The following is a 12465-nucleotide window of genomic DNA, read 5'->3' on the forward strand; positions in this document are numbered from 1 at the left end:
GGAGTTCTGGGTTAGGGAAGGCTTCACAGGGGAATTGGCACTCACCATCGTCCACGTTTACTGAGATTTTATGAAAGGACAGACTAAGGACCGCCACTGCCAACTCTGCCTTATTCGATACAATTAAACCATGAGCTTAAACGGTTCAAATTGATCCCATCATCTTACATTCCTATAGATTTCATCCAGTAGCTGAATTTGGGGGAGGAAAAGAAAAAGGACCCACACAAAACTTTCCCACTTGAAGACATTTTTATTTTGGTAACGCACCTGAGTCCCTGGCAGGATGGGCCTGTCCTCCGCGGGGGCAATGGGGTGTTTGGCAGAGGATGGGGGGCCCTGCCCTGAGGGGGCAGCTGGGGGATGAGGCAAAGGGCTTTGTGACAGTGATAGGTCACAAAGGGCTTTGTGACACTGATAGGTCACAAAGGGCATCAGAGGATAAATAGGCTGTGCCAGGGGGTTAGGCTGACAAAGTGGTTACTTCTCTCACTAGGACGGAAGTTCACCACAGCCTCTTGGGGAGATAAAAACCCAGAAGCAGAAGTGAGGTGAGGCGGAGGGGGAGCCTACCGTACCTCTCGACACACTTGAAGAGATTCGGCCTGGGCTCCAGGCACCCTACAGCGTCCCCGCTGTGATCATCTGTGCCCCTACCCACACCCCTGCTGCCTCTGGGAGACCCTGAGGCAAACGTGGGGGCCTGTGGGGCGGGCTTGGAAGACCTGCCACAGGGCCGCCTGTGTGACGCAGGCGCATCGCAGCTCGCTCTTCTGCCAGTGAGGCCGAGGGAGGGAAGAGCCAGGGAGCCGCCTTAACCGCGCTGCCTGTCGTGATCAAAGACAGCCATGAGCGGGGACTCTCTGCTCCCGTATCACACGGCCCGGAGCAGCACCTGGGTGGACCTGTTCACCACCACCACGGGGAAGCTGCAGCAGCAACTGCACAAGGGCGAATACGACCATTTCAAGTACGCGCCGATATTCGAGAGCGACTTCATCCAGGTCACGAAGAGGGGAGAAGCGATTGACGTGCACAACTGGGGCGGCATGGTGACCATGGGCCTCACATCCACCAGCCCCGTCCTCCCGCTCCCAGACATCATGCTGCTGGCCCGACGGGCCACCGGCTGTGAAAAGCACGCCGAGCGCAGCCAGGCCACCAAGGGGAAGAGCCACAAGGCTGCAAAGACCTTAGAGCTCACCAGGCTCCTTCCCTTGGAGTTCGTGAGGATCTCCACTCACAATCGTGAGAAACAACAGCTGCGCGTGAAGCTTGCCACTGGCCGCTGCTTCTACCTGCAGCTGTGTCCCCCTCTGGACGCGCGGGAAGACCTCTTCGCCGAGTGGGAACAGCTGATTTACCTCCTGCGACCACCAGTGGACAGTGAAAGCAACACCTATGCCGTTCCCGTCTGGGACATGACCTGCCTGCCTGTGTTCGAGGAGGAGCAGGACGGGAGGAGCCCGGCCGTGGAGGATTTCCAAGGAAAGGGGCATCAGGACCAGGTGAGCGTCAGCAGCCTCCACACGTGCCCTGAGGTGGCCGGGGCCACGCCTGCAGCTTTTGCTGGGGGGCACGGAATCCAACTGGACTCCCACAAGCCCGATACCATGCCCGATGTGGCCACTGCGAAAGCAAAACCTACTACAGGGCTTGACAAAGCGTCCGCATCGCGGGCAACGACAAAGGTGGAGACAGCAGGGGTGGCAGGAGGCACCGCGGCGGGTGCTTTGAGCACGGCAGTGATCGAGTCTCCTGCCGCTCAAGAGCGGAGCACGGCCATAGCAGCCACAGCCAGCGACGGGCCTGGAGGAAGCAAAACCAACATAGCCACTGGGGACACTGCCACAACATCCCTGAGGAGCGGGAAAACGGCCTTGGCAGGTGCTGAGAACAATTCAGAGTATGCTTCCAGCACGTCCACCAGCCTCTCCCCAGGGGCCGGCATGACTGTGGTCGGAGCAGAACCTACCAGCAAGACTGTCAAAGGAAGAGCCGACAAGGACGATGAGGGGACCCTCGTCTCAAGCTTGCCACAGGAAGGCAAAGTGAGCAAACAGGGTGGCAGCTCACAGAGAGTGTCCCAGGCCCGCAAGGGAAGAAGGGAGAGGAGGGAGCACTGGGGAGAGGACAGAGCTCTGACGAGCCCCTCGCTCTGCAGTTCCGTGGAAAGCCACCGCAAGGCAGCGGGGAGCAAGACAATCCCCAAAGCAGCTGGCCCGTGCTCAGGCGGCCGCAGAGCCACTAGACATGACCAAAAGGCCAAAGGCCACGGCAGCCCGGGGGGCAGCGAGCAGGGCACTGCTCCCAAAGGCATCAGCCGTGCTCCCATCACCAGTGACTCCAAGACCTCGCACAAATCGGGCAGGAGCTTATCTCCAGCGCGTTCAGGTCCCACCACCAACATACTCAGCAGGATCAGCTCTTTCTTCAGGAATGTGAGAGCCAGACTTACAAAAAAGACAGTGGCCTCATCACGAAATAAACATGGGAGCATCCTGGCGGAGCCAGTGGAAGGGACCTGAATGGAGGCCATCACAGAGACAGCAGAGAGTGGCCAGGGGCTGGAAATCACCGGTGTGACATCTGAGACCATGGAGCCAGTGACCGTTGAAGCCCATCAATAGGACCTAGAGCTGGGAGCTGCAAAGGGGACCAGGGCTCTGGGAAATACCCCTGGAGAGCCCATTTCAGCTTCCTTACTGCAATTTAAATAAAAAAACATACAGTCTGAGAACGCATGCAGTGTTTTGTCTGAATTTCTAGGTCCCGAAGCCCAGCCGTAGCCTCACAGTGGATTCCGTGACGTCAGCTGTGCCACAGTCTGAGACCCAGTGTCCAGGCAAGGGCAGCCCCACCTCACACACATGCTCAGCGCCAACAGCACTGCTCCATCTGGCTTCCACTCCTTTCTGGCTTTGCCCCTCAGGGCCATGGCTCAAAGTCAGACTATGGGCTGGGAAGCTCTCCTTCACTATCCCCCTATTCTTTTTTTTTTTTTTTTTTTTTTTTTTTTTGCGGTACGCGGGCCACTCACTGTTGTGGCCTCTCCCGTCACGGAGCACAGCCTCCGGACGCGCAGGCCCAGCGGCCATGGCTCACGGGCCCAGCCGCTCCGCGGCATGTGGGTTCTTCCAGGACCGGGGCACGAACTCATGTTCCCTGCATCCTCAGGTGGACTCTCAACCACTGCGCCACCAGGGAATCCCCCCCCCCATTCTTTTTATAAACGCTTATTCCCCCTGAAGGTCTGTAAACAGAGCCAGAACAGGACTCATGTCCCCTCGGGCTATTCAGTGGACAGAAATAAGGGCGGCAGTATTAGCTAGCAATCAGAACTCCAAGCACCTTATCTAGACTGAGCCGAACCCTGCCCAGGTATATACCCTGGCGAAACACACATGTTCTAAGAAACAACTCTGAGAATGTTTAGAGCAAAAATACCTTAACAGCAAAACACGGGAAACAGCCCAAATTTCCATCAGCAGAATTCATACAGCAGGATAGGATGAGATTGGAATATTCAATAGTGAAAAATAAATGAGCTACACACATTAGCAGAGATCAACTTCTCATGATTTTTAAAAACATCAAAAGAATGGGATACAGTTCCACTCACGGAACCATTCTGAAACAAGCTCAAACAACGGACTGCATAGGGTACATGTTTAAAAAAACGGTAGCTAAAACTGAGGGAAGAGTAAACACAAAATTGAGGACAGTTTTCTCTAGGGTGGAAAGGCTAGGTCAAGGAGGTTGACACAAGGCTGTTAGTGCTGCTGGGAATTGTTCTGTCTCTTAAGCAAGATGGTAGGTACACAGGTGTTGTAGTTTTCACATTTTACTAAAACTCTCAAATCAGGATGGTCCCACAATCACCGTGGCAGTTGTGATGAAGTTATTGCCAATGCCTTTCTCTTTTAATCACTTGTATTCATGCACAAAAATGATGTCAGAAAGGCTTGGCCTCTTTAAAGGACATTTATTTAAGGTAAAGTACAAGAACACTTGTTTGGTTATTAGGAAAAGAAGGAACGATATGCCTATTTTACAGATGAGAACACTGAGGCTCAGAGAAGGTAACCTGCTCCAGTCGCACAATGGGATCTTTGCAGAACAGTGATCCACCAGCCCACTTCTCTATGCAAAGCCCTGTCTGTAGTATGCGAAGGAAGCAAGCAAACAAGCCTGAGCTGGGGCCAGCACAAGAACCCGAGGCACCACCGTTCTTACCATCATGTTCCAAAACTACAGAGATGAGCATCAATTTTACTAGATTGAGGGGAGGGAGGGGTGGGGGCTGGGAGCCGGTTTTCGAACTTCAGTGGGCTCACAGCTCTTAGCTGGCCTTATCTCGAGAGCATCCAGTCCACCCTTGAGCTGTGTCTGGCTCCCAGGCTTCTACCTCTAGCCTCTGGCGTGACCCGGGCTGCGGCCAGAAACAGGCTCCCACCTGGAATTCCAGCGTTCACTCCTGGAACGTCCAGCATCCAGTCCTCCTCCAGCCACTAATTCAACTTTTGAATGCCCTGCTCACAAGGGTTTCTCCACACCAAATCTGCAGGAACTTTTTTCTTCTGGGGCTCCAAAACCAAATCCTTAAACCTCACATGAGGGAGAGTATTTGTTAGGTCAGAGCATCCTTGTTGATTGGACCTCCAGTTTGTGACTTGCACAGACCTCATCACGGGAGGGTGGGGAGAGGTCTCTTCTGTTGGTGGACGGAATGGTGGGCACTTGGTGGGGAGCACTGATGAGAAAGGGAGCCAGCCCAAGACCTACACATATGCACTGTTTCCCCTGGCCAAACAAGGTTCCTGACCCCAGGATTAACCCAGAGTTTCCCAGAAGACTAGGAGCTGCAGGGAGCCGCAATTAATGCTTTACTCTCCACCCGCTTTTCCTTGGACCCGAGGAGGAGAAATTACAAAAAGATCACATCACACTCCTTTGAGCTTACGATTTCCACACAGGCAAGTGCAGGGAAACACTAGTCTGGAGGAAGAAAATGCATTAAAAACACGTGCACAGGGACTTCCCTGGTGGCGCAGTGGTTAAGAATCTGCCTGCCGACGCAGGGGACCCGGGTTCGAGCCCTGGTCCAGGAAGATCCCACATGCCACGGAGCAACGAAGCCCGTGCGCCACAACTACTGAGCCTGTGCTCTGGAGCCCGCGAGCCACAACTACCAAAGCCCGCACGCCTAGAGCCCGTGCTCCCCAACAAGAGAAGCCAAAAATAAATAATAAAATAAATTTACAGGAAAAAAAACACGTGCATAGCCCTTAGCTGTTTATAAAGTTCTTGAATGTGTGTGCCCCCTTCCGATTCTCACGTCTTTCCATTTTGCGCATAAACAAACGGAAGTTCAGAGCATTTGAAGGACTTGCTCAAGGTGGCAGGTGATGGTGCAGAGAGGGAGCTACCTCGGTGCAACAACTTTCAGACAGTGTGCCACCCCGGTCCCGCACAGAGGTACACAGATGGTGGAGGAGACAGGACAGCACGAGTAATGATCACAACTCTGAGTGACAAATACCATGAGAGACGTGTGTTTGGGGACTGGATCTATTCAGAGGAGGGGGTCTGGGGCATGGGAAGGAGTTCTGGGTTAGGGAAGGCTTCACAGGGGAATTGGCACTCACCATCGTCCACGTTTACTGAGATTTTATGAAAGGACAGACTAAGGACCGCCACTGCCAACTCTGCCTTATTCGATACAATTAAACCATGAGCTTAAACGGTTCAAATTGATCCCATCATCTTACATTCCTATAGATTTCATCCAGTAGCTGAATTTGGGGGAGGAAAAGAAAAAGGACCCACACAAAACTTTCCCACTTGAAGACATTTTTATTTTGGTAACGCACCTGAGTCCCTGGCAGGATGGGCCTGTCCTCCGCGGGGGCAATGGGGTGTTTGGCAGAGGATGGGGGGCCCTGCCCTGAGGGGGCAGCTGGGGGATGAGGCAAAGGGCTTTGTGACAGTGATAGGTCACAAAGGGCTTTGTGACACTGATAGGTCACAAAGGGCATCAGAGGATAAATAGGCTGTGCCAGGGGGTTAGGCTGACAAAGTGGTTACTTCTCTCACTAGGACGGAAGTTCACCACAGCCTCTTGGGGAGATAAAAACCCAGAAGCAGAAGTGAGGTGAGGCGGAGGGGGAGCCTACCGTACCTCTCGACACACTTGAAGAGATTCGGCCTGGGCTCCAGGCACCCTACAGCGTCCCCGCTGTGATCATCTGTGCCCCTACCCACACCCCTGCTGCCTCTGGGAGACCCTGAGGCAAACGTGGGGGCCTGTGGGGCGGGCTTGGAAGACCTGCCACAGGGCCGCCTGTGTGACGCAGGCGCATCGCAGCTCGCTCTTCTGCCAGTGAGGCCGAGGGAGGGAAGAGCCAGGGAGCCGCCTTAACCGCGCTGCCTGTCGTGATCAAAGACAGCCATGAGCGGGGACTCTCTGCTCCCGTATCACACGGCCCGGAGCAGCACCTGGGTGGACCTGTTCACCACCACCACGGGGAAGCTGCAGCAGCAACTGCACAAGGGCGAATACGACCATTTCAAGTACGCGCCGATATTCGAGAGCGACTTCATCCAGGTCACGAAGAGGGGAGAAGCGATTGACGTGCACAACTGGGGCGGCATGGTGACCATGGGCCTCACATCCACCAGCCCCGTCCTCCCGCTCCCAGACATCATGCTGCTGGCCCGACGGGCCACCGGCTGTGAAAAGCACGCCGAGCGCAGCCAGGCCACCAAGGGGAAGAGCCACAAGGCTGCAAAGACCTTAGAGCTCACCAGGCTCCTTCCCTTGGAGTTCGTGAGGATCTCCACTCACAATCGTGAGAAACAACAGCTGCGCGTGAAGCTTGCCACTGGCCGCTGCTTCTACCTGCAGCTGTGTCCCCCTCTGGACGCGCGGGAAGACCTCTTCGCCGAGTGGGAACAGCTGATTTACCTCCTGCGACCACCAGTGGACAGTGAAAGCAACACCTATGCCGTTCCCGTCTGGGACATGACCTGCCTGCCTGTGTTCGAGGAGGAGCAGGACGGGAGGAGCCCGGCCGTGGAGGATTTCCAAGGAAAGGGGCATCAGGACCAGGTGAGCGTCAGCAGCCTCCACACGTGCCCTGAGGTGGCCGGGGCCACGCCTGCAGCTTTTGCTGGGGGGCACGGAATCCAACTGGACTCCCACAAGCCCGATACCATGCCCGATGTGGCCACTGCGAAAGCAAAACCTACTACAGGGCTTGACAAAGCGTCCGCATCGCGGGCAACGACAAAGGTGGAGACAGCAGGGGTGGCAGGAGGCACCGCGGCGGGTGCTTTGAGCACGGCAGTGATCGAGTCTCCTGCCGCTCAAGAGCGGAGCACGGCCATAGCAGCCACAGCCAGCGACGGGCCTGGAGGAAGCAAAACCAACATAGCCACTGGGGACACTGCCACAACATCCCTGAGGAGCGGGAAAACGGCCTTGGCAGGTGCTGAGAACAATTCAGAGTATGCTTCCAGCACGTCCACCAGCCTCTCCCCAGGGGCCGGCATGACTGTGGTCGGAGCAGAACCTACCAGCAAGACTGTCAAAGGAAGAGCCGACAAGGACGATGAGGGGACCCTCGTCTCAAGCTTGCCACAGGAAGGCAAAGTGAGCAAACAGGGTGGCAGCTCACAGAGAGTGTCCCAGGCCCGCAAGGGAAGAAGGGAGAGGAGGGAGCACTGGGGAGAGGACAGAGCTCTGACGAGCCCCTCGCTCTGCAGTTCCGTGGAAAGCCACCGCAAGGCAGCGGGGAGCAAGACAATCCCCAAAGCAGCTGGCCCGTGCTCAGGCGGCCGCAGAGCCACTAGACATGACCAAAAGGCCAAAGGCCACGGCAGCCCGGGGGGCAGCGAGCAGGGCACTGCTCCCAAAGGCATCAGCCGTGCTCCCATCACCAGTGACTCCAAGACCTCGCACAAATCGGGCAGGAGCTTATCTCCAGCGCGTTCAGGTCCCACCACCAACATACTCAGCAGGATCAGCTCTTTCTTCAGGAATGTGAGAGCCAGACTTACAAAAAAGACAGTGGCCTCATCACGAAATAAACATGGGAGCATCCTGGCGGAGCCAGTGGAAGGGACCTGAATGGAGGCCATCACAGAGACAGCAGAGAGTGGCCAGGGGCTGGAAATCACCGGTGTGACATCTGAGACCATGGAGCCAGTGACCGTTGAAGCCCATCAATAGGACCTAGAGCTGGGAGCTGCAAAGGGGACCAGGGCTCTGGGAAATACCCCTGGAGAGCCCATTTCAGCTTCCTTACTGCAATTTAAATAAAAAAACATACAGTCTGAGAACGCATGCAGTGTTTTGTCTGAATTTCTAGGTCCCGAAGCCCAGCCGTAGCCTCACAGTGGATTCCGTGACGTCAGCTGTGCCACAGTCTGAGACCCAGTGTCCAGGCAAGGGCAGCCCCACCTCACACACATGCTCAGCGCCAACAGCACTGCTCCATCTGGCTTCCACTCCTTTCTGGCTTTGCCCCTCAGGGCCATGGCTCAAAGTCAGACTATGGGCTGGGAAGCTCTCCTTCACTATCCCCCTATTCTTTTTTTTTTTTTTTTTTTTTTTTTTTTTGCGGTACGCGGGCCACTCACTGTTGTGGCCTCTCCCGTCACGGAGCACAGCCTCCGGACGCGCAGGCCCAGCGGCCATGGCTCACGGGCCCAGCCGCTCCGCGGCATGTGGGTTCTTCCAGGACCGGGGCACGAACTCATGTTCCCTGCATCCTCAGGTGGACTCTCAACCACTGCGCCACCAGGGAATCCCCCCCCCCATTCTTTTTATAAACGCTTATTCCCCCTGAAGGTCTGTAAACAGAGCCAGAACAGGACTCATGTCCCCTCGGGCTATTCAGTGGACAGAAATAAGGGCGGCAGTATTAGCTAGCAATCAGAACTCCAAGCACCTTATCTAGACTGAGCCGAACCCTGCCCAGGTATATACCCTGGCGAAACACACATGTTCTAAGAAACAACTCTGAGAATGTTTAGAGCAAAAATACCTTAACAGCAAAACACGGGAAACAGCCCAAATTTCCATCAGCAGAATTCATACAGCAGGATAGGATGAGATTGGAATATTCAATAGTGAAAAATAAATGAGCTACACACATTAGCAGAGATCAACTTCTCATGATTTTTAAAAACATCAAAAGAATGGGATACAGTTCCACTCACGGAACCATTCTGAAACAAGCTCAAACAACGGACTGCATAGGGTACATGTTTAAAAAAACGGTAGCTAAAACTGAGGGAAGAGTAAACACAAAATTGAGGACAGTTTTCTCTAGGGTGGAAAGGCTAGGTCAAGGAGGTTGACACAAGGCTGTTAGTGCTGCTGGGAATTGTTCTGTCTCTTAAGCAAGATGGTAGGTACACAGGTGTTGTAGTTTTCACATTTTACTAAAACTCTCAAATCAGGATGGTCCCACAATCACCGTGGCAGTTGTGATGAAGTTATTGCCAATGCCTTTCTCTTTTAATCACTTGTATTCATGCACAAAAATGATGTCAGAAAGGCTTGGCCTCTTTAAAGGACATTTATTTAAGGTAAAGTACAAGAACACTTGTTTGGTTATTAGGAAAAGAAGGAACGATATGCCTATTTTACAGATGAGAACACTGAGGCTCAGAGAAGGTAACCTGCTCCAGTCGCACAATGGGATCTTTGCAGAACAGTGATCCACCAGCCCACTTCTCTATGCAAAGCCCTGTCTGTAGTATGCGAAGGAAGCAAGCAAACAAGCCTGAGCTGGGGCCAGCACAAGAACCCGAGGCACCACCGTTCTTACCATCATGTTCCAAAACTACAGAGATGAGCATCAATTTTACTAGATTGAGGGGAGGGAGGGGTGGGGGCTGGGAGCCGGTTTTCGAACTTCAGTGGGCTCACAGCTCTTAGCTGGCCTTATCTCGAGAGCATCCAGTCCACCCTTGAGCTGTGTCTGGCTCCCAGGCTTCTACCTCTAGCCTCTGGCGTGACCCGGGCTGCGGCCAGAAACAGGCTCCCACCTGGAATTCCAGCGTTCACTCCTGGAACGTCCAGCATCCAGTCCTCCTCCAGCCACTAATTCAACTTTTGAATGCCCTGCTCACAAGGGTTTCTCCACACCAAATCTGCAGGAACTTTTTTCTTCTGGGGCTCCAAAACCAAATCCTTAAACCTCACATGAGGGAGAGTATTTGTTAGGTCAGAGCATCCTTGTTGATTGGACCTCCAGTTTGTGACTTGCACAGACCTCATCACGGGAGGGTGGGGAGAGGTCTCTTCTGTTGGTGGACGGAATGGTGGGCACTTGGTGGGGAGCACTGATGAGAAAGGGAGCCAGCCCAAGACCTACACATATGCACTGTTTCCCCTGGCCAAACAAGGTTCCTGACCCCAGGATTAACCCAGAGTTTCCCAGAAGACTAGGAGCTGCAGGGAGCCGCAATTAATGCTTTACTCTCCACCCGCTTTTCCTTGGACCCGAGGAGGAGAAATTACAAAAAGATCACATCACACTCCTTTGATCTTATGATTTCCACACAGGCAAGTGCAGGGAAACACTAGTCTGGAGGAAGAAAATGCATTAAAATCACGTGCATAGGGACTTCCCTGGTGGCGCAGTGCATAAGAAGAGGAGGACAGAGGCACCGGGGCTTCTTCTCACGCAAGCAGATAGCTCACCTGGCCCAGCGCTGCTGCATCCCTGTGGGCATGCGGCAGCCCTGGCATCTGGTAGGGGACACTGCAGGATCCACACCTGACTGGGACTTTCCCAACCCCTGGGGACCCCTCAGCCTCTGTGGAGCCCCACTGAAGGGCCTGGGTCACCTCATGACACCATTTCTCAACCTGAAGTTCTACAGATTTTTCATAGATTTGTACAAATTGAATACAACACACACAAAAAATGAAGGCAATTCAAAGTAATGCTAATTTAGGATGAGTTAAAGGGCCAGGATTCCAAATTAATTATGACCTTAAAATTAAATAACAAATACATCTGGTTTTATTACACTCTGAAAAGCAGTGTCTTCTATAAATTTTTCATGTTGGGATATAGTAAAGCTATAAAATTTATGATTCGATTACCACAGCATCAGGATATTTTTAAATTAAAAAGCACAGGGAAGTTTGGCTGGGGTGTTAAAGAAAGAAGAATGATTATTAGGGGAAAAGGGAACATTGCTGTTCTCTGCCCACTTCCACTGTGCTGGTCTCATGATGGGCCGTGTTGCGTGTGGGCTGGAGGGACAGGGTCACTACTCCCACCTGTGCCACCAGACCTCCCACTCCTCACAGTGCCCAGGTGGGAGGGACCCACACTTTTCTCCCTGGAGCCCCAGAGCCTCCCCTTTCCTCTGCATTACTTTCACTGTTCAGGGGACCAGTCACTTGAACGCCGCCCAGCCAAATGCCCAGGTTAAGTCGCCCCTGTAGGACATGTCTCTCTGCTACCAGAACACACTTGGCAAAGAGCAGCAAACAGGCCCCAGTGCCCTGGGGATGTGAGCCCTGGGGATGTCAGGGCCCAAAGTCACTTCCGGGGTCTGAGTAGCCCCCTGGGTCCCACACACCGACCCCAGGGAGCCCACCTCCCCACTGACTCCAGTCCCTGCCTTTGTGTGGCAGGTTCTGGTCTGACACCTGTGAAGACCGTGACCTGGAGGCCTCAGCCTGAGACTCAGAGGGGATGGAGCTTGTACAGCGCCTGGCAGCTTAAATGAGACACGAGGCCAAGGAAGAAGGGCCGCCTCTCTGCTCCCCCTCCGCTCCTGAGTCAGCTAGTGAGTGCCGGTTACTTCCTGTCAGAGGTGTACAGATTTAGCATGAATTTTAGATATATGTTTTATTTTTAACACTGGAGGCTCTTACATCAAGCAAAATTGATCTCCTCCTTGGTTTATTTTTTAAACATTTCTATGTAAAATAACACACAAGTATAGAAAAGCACCCTCCGCAAAGGGAGGGCTCAGTGAGTCACAGTGGGTGCTCCACTCTGGGGAGCAGTAGTTTTTCCCTCTGTAAAAGCCCAGATGCTTCTGAGAAGCTCCTCTCAGCTTCCTTACTCTGGCCCCAGACCTCCACAGCGGAAATCCCAAAGGGACTGGATTCTCCCAGCCCTCCAGCGCCCTCCACTACTTTCTGACTGTGCTGCCACACTAATTTTGAGTTATTTGTGTGTAAATCACTGCACTTGGAATACACATGGAGTAACTGATTTCATTCTTATAACCGAATAAGTTAGCACTTATTCTTCTCCCCTTCTACAGGGGGCTGCCAGGGTGCTGGGGACGTCCTGCATATTGAACTGGGTGTTCTTAACAGATGTGTTTATATTTACAAGAAACCATAAAGCTCTACGCTTAAGATCTGTGCCCTGTACAATACACCAAGTAAACTTCAATTAGAAAGAGATGCAAAAAAAATTT

The 12465-nt window shown here is 53.4% G+C and overlaps 2 protein-coding genes across 2 annotated transcripts; both read left to right on the forward strand.

The window, feature by feature from the left end:
- Window positions 1-460: 460 nt before the first annotated feature.
- On the forward strand, window positions 461-3294 carry LOC309800611 (Golgi-associated RAB2 interactor protein 4-like). Its single transcript, XM_082614780.1, has one exon. It carries the CDS (start codon window positions 849-851, stop codon window positions 2526-2528), a length of 1680 nt encoding a protein of 559 aa, XP_082470906.1. The 5' UTR covers window positions 461-848; the 3' UTR covers window positions 2529-3294.
- Window positions 3295-6157: 2863 nt separating this feature from the next.
- Window positions 6158-8897, forward strand: LOC309800935 (Golgi-associated RAB2 interactor protein 4-like). Its single transcript, XM_082615245.1, has one exon. The coding sequence runs from the start codon at window positions 6452-6454 to the stop codon at window positions 8129-8131; it is 1680 nt and encodes a 559-aa protein (XP_082471371.1). The 5' UTR covers window positions 6158-6451; the 3' UTR covers window positions 8132-8897.
- The last annotated feature ends 3568 nt before the right edge of the window (window positions 8898-12465 follow it).

The sequence above is a fragment of the Mesoplodon mirus genome, assembly GCF_964341445.2.
Source record: "Mesoplodon mirus genome assembly, chromosome: 3".
Taxonomy (NCBI): domain Eukaryota; kingdom Metazoa; phylum Chordata; class Mammalia; order Artiodactyla; family Ziphiidae; genus Mesoplodon; species Mesoplodon mirus.

What these genes read in the sequence shown, in the direction of transcription:
- LOC309800935 (XM_082615245.1), top strand. Translation starts at nt 6,452, where the DNA reads ATGAGCGGGGACTCTCTGCTCCCGTATCACACGGCCCGGAGCAGCACC.
- LOC309800611 (XM_082614780.1), top strand. Translation starts at nt 849, where the DNA reads ATGAGCGGGGACTCTCTGCTCCCGTATCACACGGCCCGGAGCAGCACC.